Source organism: Erythranthe guttata, chromosome 1 (genome assembly GCF_056151865.1).
Source record: "Erythranthe guttata isolate IM_541 chromosome 1, IM_541, whole genome shotgun sequence".
NCBI classification, from domain to species: Eukaryota; Viridiplantae; Streptophyta; class Magnoliopsida; order Lamiales; family Phrymaceae; genus Erythranthe; species Erythranthe guttata.
The window spans coordinates 1,915,531-1,935,698 of NC_142533.1; the positions used below are offsets into that span (position 1 = coordinate 1,915,531).

Sequence of the window (20,168 nt, forward strand, 5' to 3'; positions counted from 1 at the left end):
CTAGTGCTCGAATGGGTTACTTTATTGATTTTGACTAAATTTTATAGGGGATCTTTGCTAATATTTTTAATACATGAATTTTTTCGGCTATTAAAGATTAACACATGAGTGGTAGTGATAAAACCCCTTATTTTATGATTAGCCATTAATTAGATGCTCTTTCGGTGGAAATTAATAAAATATGATGACGCTGGAATCACTTATTATATTGATAATGGACGGCTGATTAATTATAATTAATTCAAGTTAATTGATCTAATTAATGATTAATCATAACAATAATTAAATCAAGTTAATTGATCTTGACAGAAAGAGAAATGTACAGCTCATGTGGATTTTATTTAATCTTCCTCGAGGCTGATATTTAAATGAATTTTCTTGGTATCAGATATCTTTGCGCCATCCCATTAATAGCTGAAAACTTCGCTCGCCATGCACCTTGTTTTAAGTATATTATATTTGTTGTTTCGTAAAAGAGCGTTTAGCAGTTGGGGCAAGTGAGCCTGTGTCAATTAAAATAAAGATTCAAAATTTTATTTTAATTAATTTTGAATTCGGACAAGTTTCAAATTTAATTCAATTAGGTCCCTTGTAATTTTCAATTTTACCTTATATGATATGTTTAGATGAAAAAAACCATGTACTAGTCATGTGCTTTGCTCGTGCGTCAGAATTTGTGAAGATTCGCCTAAATATAGAAACCCTAGGTGGTTAAGTGAGTCAAAATTACGGTTTTAGGTGTGTATGTGCAAAGGTTTTTTTTTTTTTTTTTTTTTTTTTTTATGAAAGAGGGCAAAGTACAGATGGTAAAATGCTAATAACCCTATTCTAACAAAATATTACAATAAATTCGTGAAAATTCACAACAAACCAAAAAAACGAAGGGCAAATTGTACTTCACCCCCTATAGAATTCTTATTTTCGCACTTTATCTCCTCAAAGTTTTAAAAAGTAAATGGCCTCTTCAAAATGTTAATCTTGTTGCACATTGCTCCCATAGCGAAATAACGATGCATTATTCACCGGAATTGAGTATCTTTGTTGCACGTTACTGTTTTAAATGTTATTTTTGTTGCTCCGTGCCTACCGCAAATTAGGTTTTGGGGCAAAGTGGAACCAAAACAATATTTCAGAGGGGATTATATCCATTTTTTGAATTTTTAGGGAAAAGTGTGAAAGTAAAAAAATAAAATAAATAAATAAAAATTAATGATACTAAACCGTTGAATTGTGAGTTTTTGTTACCGTGCAATAATTGAACTCCAAACTATATATTAAAATGGAGTAATTAAAACGAGTATTAGGTAGCTTATACAAATAATTAAGATAATATATCTTCACACTCATATCCGGGCTCAGTTCCGCTGCTCTAACGAGCAGATTGAATCACAATACATAATTATTAATTAATATTCTCCATCAAACATGGGAATCGGGGCGAAAAATTTCGGCTTTTGTGATACGTGGACACGGTGATACGCGGATACGGACACGGTGATACGGCATTTCCAAAAAACTAGAATACGGACACGCGGGGATACGCGTAAATATAAAAAATATAGGGGTTTATTTATAAATAATAAAAATATAGGGGGTTAATTTATAAATTGTAAGAAATATGTATAAGCCGTCATCGCATAAGAGAACCGCTCGCCCTTGTTGCTCGGGTTCTTGGTCGCCGTCGCATGCTAAACTTTTGGAGTTTTGGGTGGACTCACAAAGAAAACAGAGAAAATGTGTATTACAAATACAAGAAAATGCGCATTTTTCTTATTAGGGCTCTCTCTAAGAGAAGTGTCCCAACTTTTTTAAAATTGTGGATACTGCCCGACACGGGTCTCCTACTTTTAACGAAATTACGACACGGCCCGACACGGGTATCCTTCTATATCAGTATATTAATCAACTATGATGAAGCATAGTCGATCAAAAGTCTGCCACTAAAAATAATAAATCAAAACTGCAAAAAAATTCAAAATCAACTATATTTTACAAAAAAACAAAAATATAAGAACATTATAATTGATTTATACAATTGGAATCAACAAAAAAAAACCAAAAAAAAAAGAAAAAGATTGAAGTCGATCAACCTTAATCGATACTAGAGCATAGTCGATTAACAATCTGCTACTAAAAATAACAAATCACAACTGCGAAAAAATGCAAAATCACCTCTATATTACAAAAACAAAAAATATACAAACATTATAATTGATTTATACAATTGGAATCAATAAACGAAAAATCCAAAAAACTAAAAAAAAATGGAGTCGATCAACCTTAATCGACTACCAGAACATAGTCGATTAGCTTAATCGACTATGAATATGTATATAGTCGATTAAGGTTTCAGCATGCGCGAAATTCTCTACACGCGCTGTTATCCGCCCAATCCAACAAAAAATCCTAAATCTGCCTCCCCATCGTCACCACACCGCTGCCACAATACACTATTCAACTAATCCCTAACAAGAATAAAATAAATAAATTAAATAATTCATACAAAAAAACACAAATTAACATTTCAATGTCCAAAAAAAATACATTCACCAACATCAATTGCAACAGTATTTTCTCATGCCTCATCCTCATGGGCGTCAACCCACAGCGTGGCCAGTCGTCATCTTCAACGTCGTCGGTGGAAATCACCGCCGCGAACTACAGATTCATCACCACCCTTCACGCGGCGGCGGGAGGCGGTGACAAACACTCTTCAACCCCACCACCACCATCGGTCGACGTCTTGCTTTTCTTCCGAATTTCAGTCGAGAAGAGAAGAGAGAAGACGAGAAGAGAGAAGACGAGAAAAGAAGAAGAGAAAACGGCAGAAGAGAGAAGACGAGAAGACGAAAAAAACAAAAAAAAAAAAGAACGGCAATGGGTTAGGGTATTGACGAGATTTAATATTAATAAGGGTGGTTTGAGAATTATTAAATAATATTTGGGTAGGATATTATGTAAGGGGATTTTCTCTAATTATTTTTGGGAGGGGGTGTTTTCTTAACTCATTTTCCTAGATGAGGGGGTTCTTGCTAATTATCCCTTTAATAAATATAGAGCTGCCAAATTTGGTGGTTCGTTTTATTATATTTTTATTATTATACACAATTAACTTAATTTGCATACAGTGTTCTAAAAATCGATCGAGACGGCTAATTAATCTGTCTTCAAGGCGAAGAAGATTCAAATCTTTCCGATTTTAGTGTAAAGGTTTGAAAATTAGTGTTTTCGCCTTTGAGGTGGTATTAGCAGTCTGAGGCGGTCAAACCTTGAAGGCGGGTCAAACTTCGGTGATAAAAAATATTTTTTTTAATTTCAAAATAAAAGTTGTGATTTGAATAAAAAAAAATGAGTTTATGATTTATTTTGTTTATATTAACGATTATTGTTAGAGCTATCAAATATTCATTTAATATTTGAGATAATATTTAAATATTGATTAAAATATATACGGTTCAAAATCCACCCAATGTAAATAATCAGGTGTATGTAGCATGAGCATCTAACACCGTACCCCGCGCATACTATTTTCCAAGTATTTCATCATGTACTTGTGTTAATCTTGCTTACTTTTTTCCTTCTTTAGGATCTGAGACAACGGCGAGCACAGTCAAGTACAACACTACTGCTACAAGTACTGGTAGTAGTAGTAGTAGTAATAATAATAATAATAATAATAATATAGATTTTAAGGGGCAATATTTTCAGCTTATCCCGTTTGCTGATGGAAGAAGAATATGCCCCGGTATACCATTAGCGAATCTAATGCTGCATATAATGGTGGCAACTTTAATTCACAACTTCGATCAGAAACTCGTTGAAGAAGAAGGGCAAGACCACACAATAGAGCTTCTTGAGCTTGCAATTCACAAGTCACCTCCCCTCATGGCTATATATTCCAATCATTTAATTAACTGTGAGTACGTACTCTTTTTTTGTTTGGTTGGGGAGATTAGTCATGATTAACTAAATAATGGGACTTTGTTTGGTGTTTGGTATCCTCAATTACTTATCGGGCCGACCTACAAATATTATGTTACCATGTCTTATCTTGCCTTTTAGATATGTTTTTTTATTGGATCTTTCAATGTTCAATGGTACAATAATTGGATTTAATTAGATTTTTTAATTATATCTTGACTAATTTCATCTTGGCAACCAAATTAATCGAGGCCTCAGTATTTAATTTTTCTCTTGACATTTGACAACAAATGTATTATTTATGTATACAAGTTATTATCTTTGTGAACTAAAGAACTACACAACTTGCTGAAAGAGGACTTTGGAAATATGGCTGTCGATTTGCTCGGTAGCAGAATAAGCCTTGTAATAAAAAGCTTTAGTCACTAGTAAAAATGTTTGCTTCACATCTTTACTTAACTTGCAGCTGAAGTTTGGATGTAGTAATAACTTCACCAGCAGCTGCATATCCTTATCGATTTCGCTTTTTGTACATCCTGCGTCGTTTACCTATACGTATATTTTTACGTATAATGTATTAATATCAAATTTAAGTTGCTTAGAAAATAATTGGAGTTTTTAAATAATAGTTCTCACCTTTTTAATTCCATTTTCGAATTCTGCAAGCTGGTGACAGATTTTGTTAGTGAGTCGACAGAGAGTTCTGTATTCATCGTGGGATAGTTTATCGTCTTTAGGCGAAATATGGCCACCGCAAATATTCAATGTTCCGACAATTAGCTCCACTTGTTCGATCTCTTGAAGCGTTTCGAAGAGGATTGCAATAAGTCTATGTACCTTAGTGTAACTATATCCCCTGAAAACAATAGTAAAAATAAATAGAGTTAAATGCAACAACCTCCCCTGTGTTAATCCTAAAGACCAGAAAACCCCCTGTGATAAAAAAAGTGACCAATACCCCCCTATAATTTATTTAAGTAAGTACACTCGACCCTTTTTTATTTCACCCGTTGACCACCTGCGAAAAGACAAAAAAACCCTTCAGTAAAAGCGTGAAATTATCAACAGATTTACACATACTCTCTCTCTCGCTGTGAAAATCCCCAAAATTCCAAAAAACCCTAAATTCTGAGAAACCCTAAATCGATTCCCCAATATTAGTCCGTTAATTCTTTTGGTTCGAATCCACACAAGGTGAAGTGAAGCGATTGAAGACATTGACATGAAAATATAGAAGATTGCTGAGGTGAGTTTTACCCTTCTTTTTTGCGGATCTTCTGCTTGTTTTGTCCCGTTTTTTGATGTTTGGATTGTGGTCCTGCATATACTACTTTATGAGTCTGAAATTTAATGTTTTTTTGTCGGTTTTTCTTTGTTTATGTTTGATTGTTGTTGGGTCTTGTTCTATATAACAAAAAATAATAATCTATGCACATGGTTAATATTTAAGAATATTTGTGGGGTACAGAGCTTTGCAGTATCGAAGTTGAATATAAAAGTAATTTTTTTTTTTGTCTCAGTTTTTGAATTAAATAATGTTTCATTGCAACATGGTCCATCTTTTGATTGTTTAGAATTTTGTCTTTATACAGGATGGACCACTATTGTACATTTAATGTTTGGTTGGATGGAAAGTTTGTTCAAAACAAGAAATTAACTTATGTTGGAGGAAGACATGACCAAGTCCATGATGTGAATTTAGACTACCTCAACTTGGACACACTTTACAAGATTTATAGGCTCTGTGGAGGAAAGAGGTTTGATATACAATTCTACTTCTTGTATCCTGGGCAACCACTTGATTATGGGTTGAAGGTTGTGGAAAGTGACATTGGCATCCGATTTTTGATTGATGTACACCAAGGACTAAACCATGTCACATTGTACACAGAGGAGCTTGGTATAGAACCACTTATATCAGTTGACAGAAATGGGAACATTATTCATCCAGCACCAGAAAAAGAAATTCCTCTGTTATTGCAAGAACCTGAAGAAGTTCAAGCAACTAATGAAGAATTGCCTTCAATTTCTGATGAAGTGCAACCAACAACAGAAGAGGAAGCATCAACAAATGAAGAATTGCCTCCACTTACTGATGAAGTGCAACCAAGAGCTGAAGAAGCATTGCCTCCAATTAGTGATGAAGTGCAACCAAGAGCTGAAGAAGAATTGCCTCCAAATAGTGATGAAATGCAGCCAAGAACTGAAGAAGAATTGCCTCCAAATACTGATGAAGTGCAGCCAATAGCTGAAGAAGAATTGTCTCCAATTACAGAAGAAGTGCAACCAAGAGCTGAAGAGCCTCCAACAACAAATTATACAAGCTCTTCTGAATTTGATGATTCATCTGATACAGACTACATTCAACCTGATCATGATGCTGATGACATAGATTCAGATGCTCCAACTGAAGTGTTGGAAGACATTGAAGGGTCTTCAGAAGATGATATTTTTGTGGAAAAAGTTATCACTAAACAAGACCAAGTGAAGAAGCTGAAAAATATGTTGAGGCAATCTAGAAGAAAAAGGCCCAAATTGCAGAAGTATAGTATTGATCCATCTCCATCAGAGTGGTTTAGTGATGCAGATGATGATGATGAAATTGAGAATCTAGATGACAGAAATGAGTGTAACAGGTATCCTATATAAACTGAGGGGCAGAATATGAAAAATAGGGACTTGGAAGTTTGTATGAGGTTTCCAAGTATTGAATTATATAGAGAGGCTCTTAGGGATTGGGTTGTGAGAAATGGATATGAGTTGGAGTATGTGAAGAATGAAAGAAAAAGAGTCACTGCAAAGTGCAAGGCAGAGGGATGCAACTGGAGGATTCATGCATCAGTTGTTCAAGGTGGTCCAGTATTTCAGGTATAACTAATACTTTTAAAATTTTAATATGACATTAAAACTTGTTTATAACATGTTATGAACTTATATTGCAGATCAAGACTATTTCAGGTGAGCACACATGTTGTAAAGTGAAGGTCAACAGACATGCTAATGCCAAGTATATTGGGAAGAGACTGGAACAAGGAATTAAAGATAATCCAGACATTTCTATAGTCAAGCTGCAAAATACAATCTTAAGAAAAGTTGGTGTGGATGCTGGATACTGGAAGGCCAAGAGAGCAAAAAAAGCAGCAATGGAGAGGATCAGAGGAGATGATGCAGCAGAATACAAGCTACTGTGGGACTATTTTGAAACAGTGAGGGACAAAAATCCTGGTTCTAAGATGTTACTCAGAAAGGTACTCTATTCAGAACCCCCTATCTTTGATAGAATGTATTTCTGTCTTGATGCAATGAAAAGAGGATTCATGTCTGGTTGTAGACCTTTGATTGGTTTGGATGGGTGTTTCCTTAAAACATTTCATGGGGGGCAACTTTTGGCTGCAATTGGTAGAGATGGCAATGATAATTTGTTTCCTGTTGCACTTGCTGTTGTGCCTGTTGAGAATAGGGAGACATGGACTTGGTTTATTAGTGCATTACTTGAAGATATTGGTGGTGTAGAAGAAACCAAATGGACTTTCATTTCTGATAGACAGAAGGGGTTGTTGGAGACATTGAAAGAACTAGCACCTGGTTGTGCTCACAGGTTCTGTGTGAGACATATATACCATAATTTCAGAAGTAAGTGGCCATCTGAAAATCTGAAGACACTGTTATGGAAAGCTGCATCAACTGGAAACAAGAATACATTTGCAATGCATATGACTGAGATTCAGAAGATTGATAGAGCTGCAGCAGAATGGTTAAGGAACATCCCACCTTGTCATTGGACCAGATCACACTTCACCACAAGTTGCAAATCAGATGTGCTAGTCAATAATTTGTGTGAATCTTTCAACAACATGATCCTTCAAGCAAGGGAGAAACCTATAATCAGCATGTTTGAATGGATTAGGAGAAGGTTGACAACTAGACACCAAACAAAAAGAACTGGGATGGAGAAGTATGAAGGCACAATTTGTCCAAACAGCTTAAGAAAAATCAACAAGTTCCAGAAGACAACAAGAAATTGCTTTCCTACTTGGTGTGGGAGGGATGAATTTGAGGTTCAACACTGCTTGGATACATACATTGTGAAGTTGACTGAGAGGACTTGTTCATGTGGCATCTTTCAGCTGTGTGGGTTCCCATGTGCTCATGCATGGGCATGCATTGCAGAGAGGAGATACAAGTTGGAGGATTATGTGGACAACTGCTACAAAAAAGAAATGTATTTGAAGACATTTGAACACATGATACATGCTGTTCCAGGGCAGAGAGATTACTTGAAGACTTCTTATGAACCACTTGCAGCACCAACTCCAAAGATAAAGACGGGGAGACCTAAAAGAATGAGAAGAAAAGCACCTGAGGAGCTGCAGAAGCCCTCATTCAGAAAGGGCTTGACCCATACATGTAAGAATTGCATGCAAAGAGGCCATAATAGTAACACATGCAAGAATCCAAGAGCTCCAAGAGCACCAGCAGCTCCAAGTGCACAAAGAACTGACCATACTGCATCTTCTGCCCCTCCAACAGCTCCAAGTGCACAAACAACTGGCCATACTGCATCTTCTGCCCCTCCAACAACACCAGCAGCTCCAAGTGCACAAAGAACTGGCCATACTGCATCTTCTGCCCCTCCAACAGCACCAGCAGCTCCAAGTGCACAAAGAACTGGCCATACTGCATTTTCTGCCCCTCCAACAGCTCCAAGTGCACAAACAACTGGCCATACTGCATCCCCTTCATTGGTAGTGAAGTCAAGAACTCCAAGAGCTCCTCAATTTATGAGATCTGGATGTAGTGCACCTCCACCAGTTTCCTCTCAAGAGTCAATGGTTGTGAATACAAATGCAGCTCAACCATCAAGGGTAAATTGTAGTTTTCTAGATTTGTAGATAGTGAGTTTACTTGAACTTAACTTACTTTCTATTCATTCTAGGTTTACCAGGGGAGAAGAAATGCAGCTCTGCTTGGACATGAAAAGGAGGCCTCATCAACTGTAGAAGCTGGTGCTTGTTCAACCAATCCCAAAAGAAAAAAGAAGGTCCAGATTTCTGAAGTGCAAAACATCAAAGATAGGTCCAAGAAGAAGAAGATGTGGAAGATTTAGAAAGGAAGTGATGATGATAATCCAGTTTTTGTTATTGCTTATTATGAAGCCTTTTTGAAAAAAACAATGTTTTTGTAACATGGCTTATTAATGACTGTATTAGTAACATTCAGCCATTGTGAATGCTTATTTTGTATGTTTTTAGCTTCTTATGAATTAGCTTCTTATGAAGACATTAGTAAAACTCAATTTGTTTGAATGTTCTCAATATATTTATTTGACATTATTGTTGTTGTTTGAAGTTAAAACAAGTGTGGGAAAAATGAAATTTAGGATTCATCTTGCCATTTTTTTTGAGTTGGTTGGCTTTGTAAGATTATGTTGGTTCTTTTTTTTTTTCAGTAAGAGTATTTGGTAAACAACAACATAAAAACTGCAGCAGAATGAAATTGGAACAAACCCAACCATATTTTCATTAGAAATTTGAGCAATTGGAACATTGAATACAAACAAGACAAACATAACATGTACTACTTAGTCCATAATTAACTACAATATCCATCACTGCCTCTAAATGTTCTAAATCTTCTGCAAAAGTACCATCACCACAACAAACAACAATGCGCATATAACCCAGGAAATTTGAAAATTGTTACCACAATCTTTTGCACTCGATTTATGAACACTTGTGCATCTCGAAATTATTTCATCCTCCTCCTCAACTTTATCCTGCACTACATCTTCCCAAGATGGATATTTGATAGGAATCCCAACAGGTTCCCATGTAGCTCGAATCGGGGCGCACCATTCGAAAAAATTACACCTTCGGATTTCGCAGTTATGATACAACCTACCTATTGACGGTTTTGTTGTTGATTCAACAATCTTCAGAGAAGACCTTTGCCCGCAATAACAAAACGGAGGTGTTGCGTAACGCAAATCCATATGCAGCTTCAAATTTCTTCTCTTTGCAGCGATGTTAGACGAAGAGGAAGACATGAGCTCGATTGACCCCTAATTTTGGTTTGTGAGAGGAAATATAAACCCTAATTTCGGATTGTGAGAGGAAATATATGCCCTCTTTACTAAGAAGTAAATACCAGAGGGGCAATAATGCCCTTTTGCTAAAAAATCGTGCATAATTCGGATGAGTAGTCGCACAAATAGCGCGTGAACGACACAGACGATCTGGAGGGGGGGAAACGACTTTGACTATAGATTACAGGGGGGTCTGAGTCACTTTTTTTATCACAGGGGGTTTTTTGGTCTTTAGGATTAACACAAGGGGGGCTGTTGCATTTTACTCAAAATAAATATGAGAAGACACTATGATGAAGTTATTAGGACTAAAGTGTGAAAAAAATATTCGAGACTTGCCATTTTCTGCCTTGTTTGTTTTTTAATTCTGTCGATAATTCAGTCATTTGCTCCGAAGAATCGTCGATGGAATAATAGTGATTTGAAAGAATATTAGAGAGGATTGATAAGTGTTCGTTTTGCACGATTTTTGCTTATCAAATCTTCGAGTTTCGGTCTTCGTTCGTCCGAGTTTCGGCTTTATTTGTATATATTATTGCGTTTCTTGTTTTATTTCTATTTCATAGTTTTATTAGGTATTTTTGCCGAGTCGAAGCCATTTGAAAGCGAAACCGAATTTTCAAGCCAATTTTGGGGCCAAGAAGACCCAGATCGCGATCTGACATCTCTGTATCGCGATCTGGGGTTGTCACAGAACGAAAATGAATAAAGACCCATATCGCGATCCAACATTCTGTATCGCGATCTGGGGGTGCTTACAGTGCTGAAATGGATGAAGACCCAGATCGCGATCCAACAATCCGTATCGCGATCTGGGGGGTCATACAGTGCTGAAATGTTGAAGACCCAGATCGCGATACGCATTCCTAGATCGCGATCTGGCATGGCGGTGGGCAGTTCCCCGAGGCTGCCAGATCGCGATCCAAACAACCCAGATCGCGATCTGGGCACGCCTTTTGAGAAATATATTTTGTTTTGCAAAGCTTCTTGAGGAAGCTTTGCATTTCACTATAAATAGAAGCAAGCTCTCACTCTTTGTTCTTCTTCGACTTTTTACGGTTTTCGATAGTTCTTCGCGGGAATCATCAACGGGGGTTCCGACTTGGGTTTTTCTTACGCAATTTCTTTACGTTTTGTTCTTCATTTCCTTTGTACATTCTTTTGATACTATGTTTGTTATGAACTAAAAACATTTTCTTCTAAGGCAATGAAGCCTTGTATATATTGATTTCGATCGTCATTTATGTTATCTATTTGTCGTGTTTCGTTTTTGTTTATGTTTTCCTGTATTAAATGCTTCTGATTGTTTGATCAGCTCTCGGATTGATATTAAATAGGAATGAACTCGAGAGAGGATTTCTTGTTTGAAGTTAGGAAAACATAGCTTGGGGTGTGGAAACGGAGACGTGATGAACTTCGGGTAGCCCTTAAGGACTTGACCTAAATGCTCTCTTAATAGCAGGTTCTGAACGGAGACGTCGGACCTGTGGGTAGACTCTAACTACACTGGAGACGGGGGTTAGAGTACATTAGCGTCTGGGTTAACGAATAGGAATGTGGCATTAGATAACGGATTTGTAGATCGTTGTTGATTATGCATAGGTGGATTTGGCCCTAGAAGTCCCCTTTAAATCGAAGTCCCCCGCGCTGAGTTGTCGTTACTTTATTTACGTACATACTATATTTGCATGTTTACGACCTTGCATGCTTTTAAATTAGGGTTTCTCACCTTTCCAAATATTTACGATCGGCTAGATAATATAACGATAATATAATTACACTACTCAGCATGTGAATCTACAAGGTCCCTGTGGATCGATATCCGGAATCACTGTTCTGCAAAATGCGATACTGTATACTTGCGGTAATTTATACGTGAGGAAAACGCGTATCAAGTTTTTGGCGCCGTTGCCCCTCGGTCGTCAACAACATCCAAGAAAGGTGTTGGAGAGTACTCGTCGACAACCGGGCACCTACAACGAGAACTTGGTCCGGCTCTTCTACGCCAACGCCGGTCAGTACAAAGGCTCGGTGGTTTTCGTCCGGGGGCGTCGAAGTTCGATATGACGCGGAAGCCATCAACCGAGTCTACAAGATTATCCCCCATCTTCCGAACATCCCGACCGAGCCGTTCCAAGCACTAAAGATGGAGACGACGTACAAGGACCTCATTCAGGCCCTGTGCCCCCGAGGATCGTATTGGGCATCAGGAGATAAGTGGTTCTATCGAGCCGAGCTTTCGAGGGAGGCAAAGATTTGGATGTATTTCATCTGCTCCCGACTTATGCCGATGGTTGCAACGGCCCGGCCCTATGCCACTCGCCTCACGTTGATATACGCAATCATGGAGGGCACCCCTCTGAACGTGGGTGCCACTATCCACTCGGAGATTCGACGGTGCATGGGCGACACCTCCTTGGGCCCGATGTTCCCCTCCCTCATCACCGCCTTATGCAAAAATGCCAACGTGGCGATATTTGCCGACGACAAGGTAACAAAGGCTCCGAAGCCAATCTTCCCGTTCGACAAGCTCCAGCCAGCTTCCGGTCCACAGGGCGAGGGCGATGGCCCTGAGCCAGACGCGCCACCATCCGAGGACTCCCGACCAGCCCGAGCCGCACCACGAGGCAGAAAAAGACAGCAGACAACAGCAGCAGCAGCTTCGCCACTTCCGGAGTATATGGGCGAGTGGATGGATGCTATGGAGGAGAACGTGGGCTGGTTCAAGAAGATGATCAAGGTGATGGCAGCAGCACTCCAGTGCAGGACGGACAACGTCGTCGAGCCACGACCATTCCCACCACGGCCTCGATTTGACGGAGCATCTTCCTCCAGCGCGGCCGCAGAAGAAGCTGCACAAGCAGCAGCCACCACACTGGTGAGGCCCGTCTGGGAGGAGCACGAGCGGGGAATCCGGGAGGACGAGGAACGAGCTATCGATGAAGACCATGACATCCAGGGACGTTGTGTTTTCTATCCCTTTTATTTTTTATTCTGCTTTTGAGCATAGGGACTATGCTAGAGTTTGAGTTTGAGGGTGGTGTGTGTTGAAACTCTTTGTTTTTGTTTTTGTTTTTGTTTTTGTTTTTGTTTTTGTTTTTGTTTTGGGATAAGTCGTTGGATTGATATTTCGTTTACGATGTATCTTTTCTAGACTTTGTTCTTTGTTTTTATTTTTTTTATTTATCTTATTTTGATTTGGTCTTTTGCATGCATATCATATAATTTAGTTTCGTTTATGTATTTCGATTTCCGTAATTGTGTTATGTTTGTCACATTCATTTCATTTAGGATCGAGTGTAATTTGCATTTTCGGGTTCTATTGAAGCAAAGCAATTAATGAATTAGTAGATGGGCTAGTTGATTTCAAAATTGAAATCATGGATAACCGGCTAATTATAGATGAACCTTCCGACTGCGTTTTTGCAACTTGTGTAGATAGCCTTTCGAATCCTTTCCGATTAAGCTTGAGCGCATTTTTCTGAGGGGTATAATAGTCTGAGGTTTGGGGGGCGAGTTAGAATTGAATTATGTGTTTACGATTTCCAGTTGTTGGCTACAAGTTCTATCAATGGTCTTTACGTTGTGATTCACGCTCTGATTTCCCCGCCTTTCTGACTCGAGCTTAACCCGTTGGGTGCACCTCGTCGCCTAAGTCTCTCGAGCTGTCGAGCTTGGGGGTTTCTTGGACTAAAGTTCGATACATGGGTCAGAGAGATAACACAGTGGTGTCGAGCCTTGCACGAGTCACAATTATGCCCATTTCAAGAAAAATGAAAAAAGAAAAAAATTGTGATGAAAATCACCAAAAATATTGTTGTTGTCATTTCTTTTATTGAATAAATAGACCTACTTATGCCCAACTCGAGTTTTTGAATTTCAGAATCAAAACTTACTTTTCACCCACATTTCTATTCAAAACCCTCGATAATTGTGTTTATTGTTTAATTACGGATTCTTGAGTCTATCTTTCATTTTGGTGTAGAAACAACTCATTGCGTCGGTAGGAAAGTCGAATACCTTAAGCCGTATGCCATTCTAAGATTTTAAGTTATCTATCTCGTTTTATCTTTGGAATTAATTGCAATGCTTTGACCAATCCGGCAACTTTGTGGGTGTGTTGTCTGAAAACCCTCACGAGACACAACTCGTCCTTTGGGGGTACCCAGGGGTTCAAAGGCTTGTTGCATAAGCTAAATGCAATCGTGTTTCCCTACGTTAGTGGCCTAGTTTTAGTTTATTGTTTTTTTTGTTGTTTCGTTTTGATTTACTCAGGACGAGTAAAGATCTAAGTTTGAGTGTGTGATAAGTGTTCGTTTTGCACGATTTTTGCTTATCAAATCTTCGAGTTTCGGTCTTCGTTCGTCCGAGTTTTGGCTTTATTTGTATATATTATTGTGTTTCTTGTTTTATTTCTATTTCAGAGTTTTATGAGGTATTTATGCCGAGTCGAAGCCATTTGAAAGCGAAACCGAATTTTCAAGCCAATTTTGGGGCCAAGAAGACCCAGATCGCGATCTGACATCTCTGGATCGCGATCAGGGGGTTGTCACAGAACGAAAATGAATCAAGACCCATATCGCGATCCAGCATTCCGTATCGCGATCTGGGGGTGCTTACAGTGCTGAAATGGATGAAGACCCAGATCGCGATCCAACAATCCGTATCGCGATCTGGGGGGTCTTACAGTGCTGAAATGTTGAAGACCCAGATCGCGATACGCATTCCTGGATCGCGATCTGGCATGGCGGTGGGCAGTTCCCCGAGGCTGCCAGATCGCGATCCAAACAACCCAGATCGCGATCTGGGCACGCCTTTTGAGAAAGATATTTTGTTTTGCAGAGCTTCTTAAGGAAGCTTTGCATTTCACTATAAATAGAAAGGCCCTTTCATTCTTCATTCTTTCTTCGACTTTTTACGGTTTTCTACAGTTCTTCGCGGGAATCATAAACGGGGGTTCCGACTTGGGTTTTTCTTCCGCAATTTCTTTATGTTTTGTTCTTCATTTCCTTTGTACATTCTTTTGACATTATGTTTGTTATGAACTAAGAACATTTTCTTCTAAGGCAATGAAGCCTTGTATATATTGATTTCGATCGTCATTTCTGTTATCTATTTGTCGTGTTTCGATTTTGTTTATGTTTTCCTGTATTAAATGCTTCTGATTGTTTGATCAGCTCTCGGATTGATATTAAATAGGAATGAACTCGAGAGAGGATTTCTTGTTTGAAGTTAGGAAAACATAGCTCGGGGTGTGGAAACGGAGACGTGATGCACTTCGAGTAGCCCTTAAGGACTTGACCTAAATGCTCTCTTAATAGCAGGTTCTGAACGAAGACGTCGGACCTGTGGGTAGACTCTAACTACACTGGAGACGGGGGTTAGAGTACATTAGCGTCTGGGTTAACGAATAGGAATGTGGCATTAGATAACGGATTTGTAGATCGTTGTTGATTATGCACGGGTTAACCTTGCATGCTTTTAAATTAGGGTTTCTCACCTTTCCAAATATTTACGATCGGCTAGATAATATAACGATAATATAATTACACTACTCAGCATGTGAATCTACAAGGTCCCCGTGGATCGATATCCGGAACCACTGTTCTGCAAAATGCGATACTGTATACTTGCGGTAATTTATACGTGAGGAAAACGCGTATCAAGGATATTGGTTTTAACCCAAGCTATTCTTTCTCCGTATCTCTCTGTTTCAAATATGCTTGAACTCGCAACGAAAAACGCGAGGAGCAGTTCCTTTAATTTTTGCTTACTCCAAATTCTTCAAGATTCGAATGTTCGTATCATGTGCGAAAATAAATTTAATAAATTCAAAGATATGCTGATCATATGTATAATAATTGTATAATTAAGTTTTATGTATAAATATGAAGTACTGCTGCATATGGTTCCATTCCATCTGATGTTGGGCTTGACATTTGTTGTAATCTAATTTCCCGAGCTCAAGGTATCGTTCTTTGTTGATTTCCGGCATCCTATACAATGACTTGCCAATCCATATATCATTTGCACCGTAGTTTTCGATATAGAAACGAGCCTCGAGCCGAGGCAAGCTGGCATACCATGGAATTTCCAAGGCACACTTTATCTGTTTAAAAGAATCATTATATTATGGGTTGATTTCATAATTATCGTAAAGTTGGTGGTTAGAACTTTAATTTACGTAAAATATATATAGTAGTTTTACATCACGTACTTGGGATAATATATATTCCAACAACTTGAGAAAGTAGTCATAAATTCATGAATTAATTTATTATATAGGGTAAATTACACACACCCCCCTGAGGTAAGCTTAAATAACTGTAAGGTCCCTGTGGTATCGATAATTACACTTAGCCCCCTGAAACGTAGTCAGAAACTCTAATGGGATAATGAATTGGATACATTATTCCGATAGGGTTCTAACGGACTATTGGTTTCAGAAAGTGGTGAAGACAACAAAGAGCTATGGGGTGACATGGCTCCCCGAACATTCCCGAACATTTCTTAAATCACCCATAGCTCTTTGTTGTCTCCACCACTTTCTGAAACCAATAGTCCGTTAGAACCCTATCGGAATAACGTATCCAATTCATTATCCCATTAGAGTTTCTGACTACGTTTCAGGGGGCTGAGTGTAATTATCGATACCACAGGGACCTTACAGTTATTTAAGCTTACCTCAGGGGGGTGTGTGTAATTTACCCTATTATATATTACCAATTTGAATATATTAGTATACATACCTATATACATGATCCAAACAATTCTTGATTTCTGGCTCAAAGAATCGCGAAATTCCGAGGCGTTCTAGCCTATCAACAGCCCAAAGTCGTGCGTATATATCCACAGGGTATACCGTCGGAGCTGAGAATTAAAAGAATATTATATATATCATTTTTTTCTAATATATACACACACGCACAATTAATTGAAACAGAACCACATATAAAAAGTTACCTCCTCCATTGAATTTTTTAACGATGTATTGAATAAATTCGATGCAATCTTGATCATTAGTCTCCATAATCGCGTAACAAGTTGCGGCAGGGGAAGTAATAAACGATCCCTTCGGAGTTTGCAGCTTAAGAATCTTCGGCCACTCTAATTTCCCTAGAGATTCCAAATTCCCGAGTCCTTCCAAGTTGTGTAATAGGCCCGTCGGTACCTCGTGCAGCAGTTCCTTAGGCACCCTTTGTCCAATAATACATTCATATTAAATTTTCGACATTCACATCTATTAGCGATATAGTATATAATATATATATATATAAGTAAATTTGATCTGCTGTGGTATAAAACTAACCTTTTCATCTTTTGATCTCTTACATCGGAAATGTCTTGAATAACCAGAGCATCAACACGGAATACTGCAGGAAACACAACTTCGAATCCACATGTCATGTGCTCGGGGCTCGCATCTCCAAGCTTACTTATATTCTCTTTAATAAATGATATCCCTAATAAACAAAAACAATATATAAATTCAAGAAAATAGATAGTATTATATATGTATTTAATGCTGTTTAAGGTTGTCTGAAAGTTAGGTTAACTTACTACCTTGATCACTCTTGTCACCATGAACATTCTAGTATCTCAATGCAACTACACATGCTAGTGTATTAATAAGCAACCGATCGTCGGAGAGTTGATTATTTGAAATCCATTCAATACTTCACGGAAATTGAGGAATATTCCGTCCTTGAAAATCTCGTATAAATTACAAAAATCTCCCTCATGTTTGGGTAATTACGACTGAAAGAATTTATGGTCCTGAATTCATTTAATACAGACATGTTATATTAAGTGTTATGACACTTGTATAAACATGCAGCGGAAATATAAAAGCAATACTCTGATGTTAAAAATGTTCACAAGTAAAACTTGTGAACTTGCCCTTTAAATGACGTAAAAATTATATTAAAACAGTATTACAAGAATACAAAGAGAAGAAGTACAAAAACTTCTTCCTTATGAATGAATCACTAGCTTGATCATTCTCACAATCAAATCTAGAAACAAAAAGATAAATATTAAAAATTCTAGATTTCAAAGAATGTACTCGTGAGGAGTACGTACAACAGATTCTAGATACACACTAAAACTCTCATGAATAATTTGCAGCTCTCGGTTTTTGTTTCTTCGAATCCTTAAACTTTCTTGAGTCTTGAGTTTGGTATTTATAGACATTCCAAGCTTCCACTTCTCAGCCCATGATCTGCAAGAAAACCAACTACAAGAACACTCAAGAACATGGGTTAGTGGGTGAGTTTAGTAGTTAAAATAATATCCACAATTTAACCCACTAAGCACTACTTAGCCCACTAAGTATTATACTTAGCCCACTGAGTCATAACTAAAATTTAGTTTGAAAGTAAGAGAGTTAAAAACACTCTGTGGAAATCCACGTGTTTCAAACTCCACATTTTTAACTTTCTGATCAAAACTAAATTTTAGTTTAACTCCCCCTGAGACATTGTTTGAACTCCCCCTGAATTTGATAACAACCATAGCAAAAAAATATTGAAAGATCAATTCAAAAACAAATTCAGCAAAGATAGTCCAACACAATTCACAAAAAAAAAAAAAAAATCAACAAAAGTGCAATCCTAAAAAGTTCAGAGGGAAAAAATAAAAACAGAACAAAAATAAATATTGTTTATAAAAAAACAATTAAAGTAGAATATCCAAGGTCTCCTCAGTATCAGCTACTATTCCTCCATCACTAGCACTGGACCCACTGCTTTCCTCTGCTCGTTCAGCTTCACCCTCATTCTTTTCTTCTTCTTCATTAACTCCATGCTCTCTGCCTCTTGCATCCAAAGGATGAGAAGTCCCTGCTTCAACTTCATGACTAGCTTGTTCTCCCCCTTTTTTATCATAAAGAGCTTTTTGGAGCATTTCCACCATGGACTGGTGATAAGTGATCTGAGCTAAGGAGTGAGTAAGCTGTTGTAACAAAAGATCTCGAGGAACAGAAACAAGGATGTCAGGGGTGTTGTCAGCATGAGGAGCAACACCTTCAGTACCAAGATTCCAAGATTATTTTGACCTGATTCAGTTGGGAGAAAATTATCTCCATTCCACGGAAGATCTTGGACATGAGGAGCTTTGAGAAAATTTTGAGAAACAGTTATCATGCCAAGTGGAGTGTGAAGATATTCTGATTCATCTTGGCCCAAATTTTGAGAAAGTAGAATGGAGCAGATGAGAGAAGGATAGGGAAGATGAGTGGAGAAAGAAATTTTCTGGACAAGATGACCTATATTGTTGAAGAAAAGTTTGCCAAAATCAACAGGTAACCCCATCCCCAATTTGTACATGAGTACTGCATGAGGTTTAATAATCACAGAGACATTTTTTGATGGAATCCAATTCATCACTGTGAGTCTGAACATGACAGAGTAAAATGCAGTAAGTTAAGAAATTTTGAATTTTCTGAGGTGAGCAGGTCAAGTGTTTAGACGATTGTCAGAAAGAGTCTGACAAACCTCAGTAAAATCACCATAATTATCCTCATCAATCATAGTAGGAGTTTGTAAGTGAGAGTTGATAATTTTGGGAGAAAATGAGAAAATAGAATTTCGCACAAAAAAATTTCCAATGTTTGGAGAATTTTTCTTTAAAAATGAGGTTTGTAAATTGGCATAAAATTCCTTCACAACAGAGGGATCATAAGGACAGGCAACCTCAACTAGACTAAGGATTTTTCTTTGATCAAGAAAAGCAGTGATTATATGCCTATCAAACTCATCCTTGGAAATTTTCTTTTCCTCAATGAATTGGAAATTCATGATTTGAGGACTCATGTTTGAATCAGATTCAAAATAAAAGGTAGGACTGAAGGCATTGTTTACCTCAAAAGGAGTTGACAGATCCTTCCCATCCAAGTCAAGCTCTTCTTCCTTTGAGGGTTCCTCTTCTTCTGAGTCTTCAAGTTCATCTGGGATGTATGCTGGCTCAGGTGATGCAACATGTAGAGCAGCATCTTGTTCCATCTGAGATGAGTCCTCAGAAGAGTCACTGTCTGACTCTGAGGATGGCAATTTTTTGCGGAAGGAGGCAAGGAGCACTTCCCAGCTGTCATCACTTTTCTCTTCTTCTTCATCCTGGGAAGGTGGTGCATCCACTTGAACAGCTGCCTCTGCCAGAGTTTACG

At 38.0% G+C, this 20,168-nt stretch overlaps 2 protein-coding genes and 1 pseudogene across 2 annotated transcripts in view; 1 reads left to right on the forward strand and 2 right to left on the reverse strand.

Moving 5' to 3' along the window:
* Nucleotides 1-4,143: 4,143 nt before the first annotated feature.
* On the reverse strand, nt 4,144-5,245 carry LOC148772558 (syn-copalyl diphosphate synthase TPS3, chloroplastic-like; annotated as a pseudogene).
* A 1,312-nt stretch (nt 5,246-6,557) lies between these two features.
* LOC148772559 (uncharacterized) lies at nt 6,558-9,101 on the forward strand. The gene is made up of 3 exons (XM_088820348.1): nt 6,558-6,789; nt 6,864-8,786; nt 8,858-9,101. Exons 1-3 carry the CDS (start codon nt 6,586-6,588, stop codon nt 9,026-9,028), a joined length of 2,298 nt encoding a protein of 765 aa, XP_088676474.1. The 5' UTR covers nt 6,558-6,585; the 3' UTR covers nt 9,029-9,101.
* A 7,613-nt stretch (nt 9,102-16,714) lies between these two features.
* Nucleotides 16,715-20,168, reverse strand: part of LOC148772560 (syn-copalyl diphosphate synthase TPS3, chloroplastic-like) — a 28,999-nt gene continuing 25,545 nt past the window's right edge. Inside the window, exons 3-6 of the mRNA XM_088820355.1 lie at nt 17,570-17,597; nt 17,316-17,469; nt 16,970-17,202; nt 16,715-16,876 (exon numbers count right to left, since the gene is read on the reverse strand). Of these exons, the coding sequence (XP_088676481.1) occupies nt 16,743-16,876; nt 16,970-17,202; nt 17,316-17,469; nt 17,570-17,597 (549 nt within the window). The 3' untranslated portion in view covers nt 16,715-16,742. The remainder of the gene's footprint in view (nt 16,877-16,969; nt 17,203-17,315; nt 17,470-17,569; nt 17,598-20,168) is intronic.

What these genes read in the sequence shown, in the direction of transcription:
- LOC148772559 (XM_088820348.1), top strand. Translation starts at nt 6,586, where the DNA reads ATGAAAAATAGGGACTTGGAAGTTTGTATGAGGTTTCCAAGTATTGAA. An exon ending in AAGGTGGTCCAGTATTTCAG is followed by an intron (nt 6,790 to 6,863) that starts GTATAACTAATA and finishes CTTATATTGCAG; the next exon opens with ATCAAGACTATTTCAGGTGA. An exon ending in ATGCAGCTCAACCATCAAGG is followed by an intron (nt 8,787 to 8,857) that starts GTAAATTGTAGT and finishes TATTCATTCTAG; the next exon opens with GTTTACCAGGGGAGAAGAAA.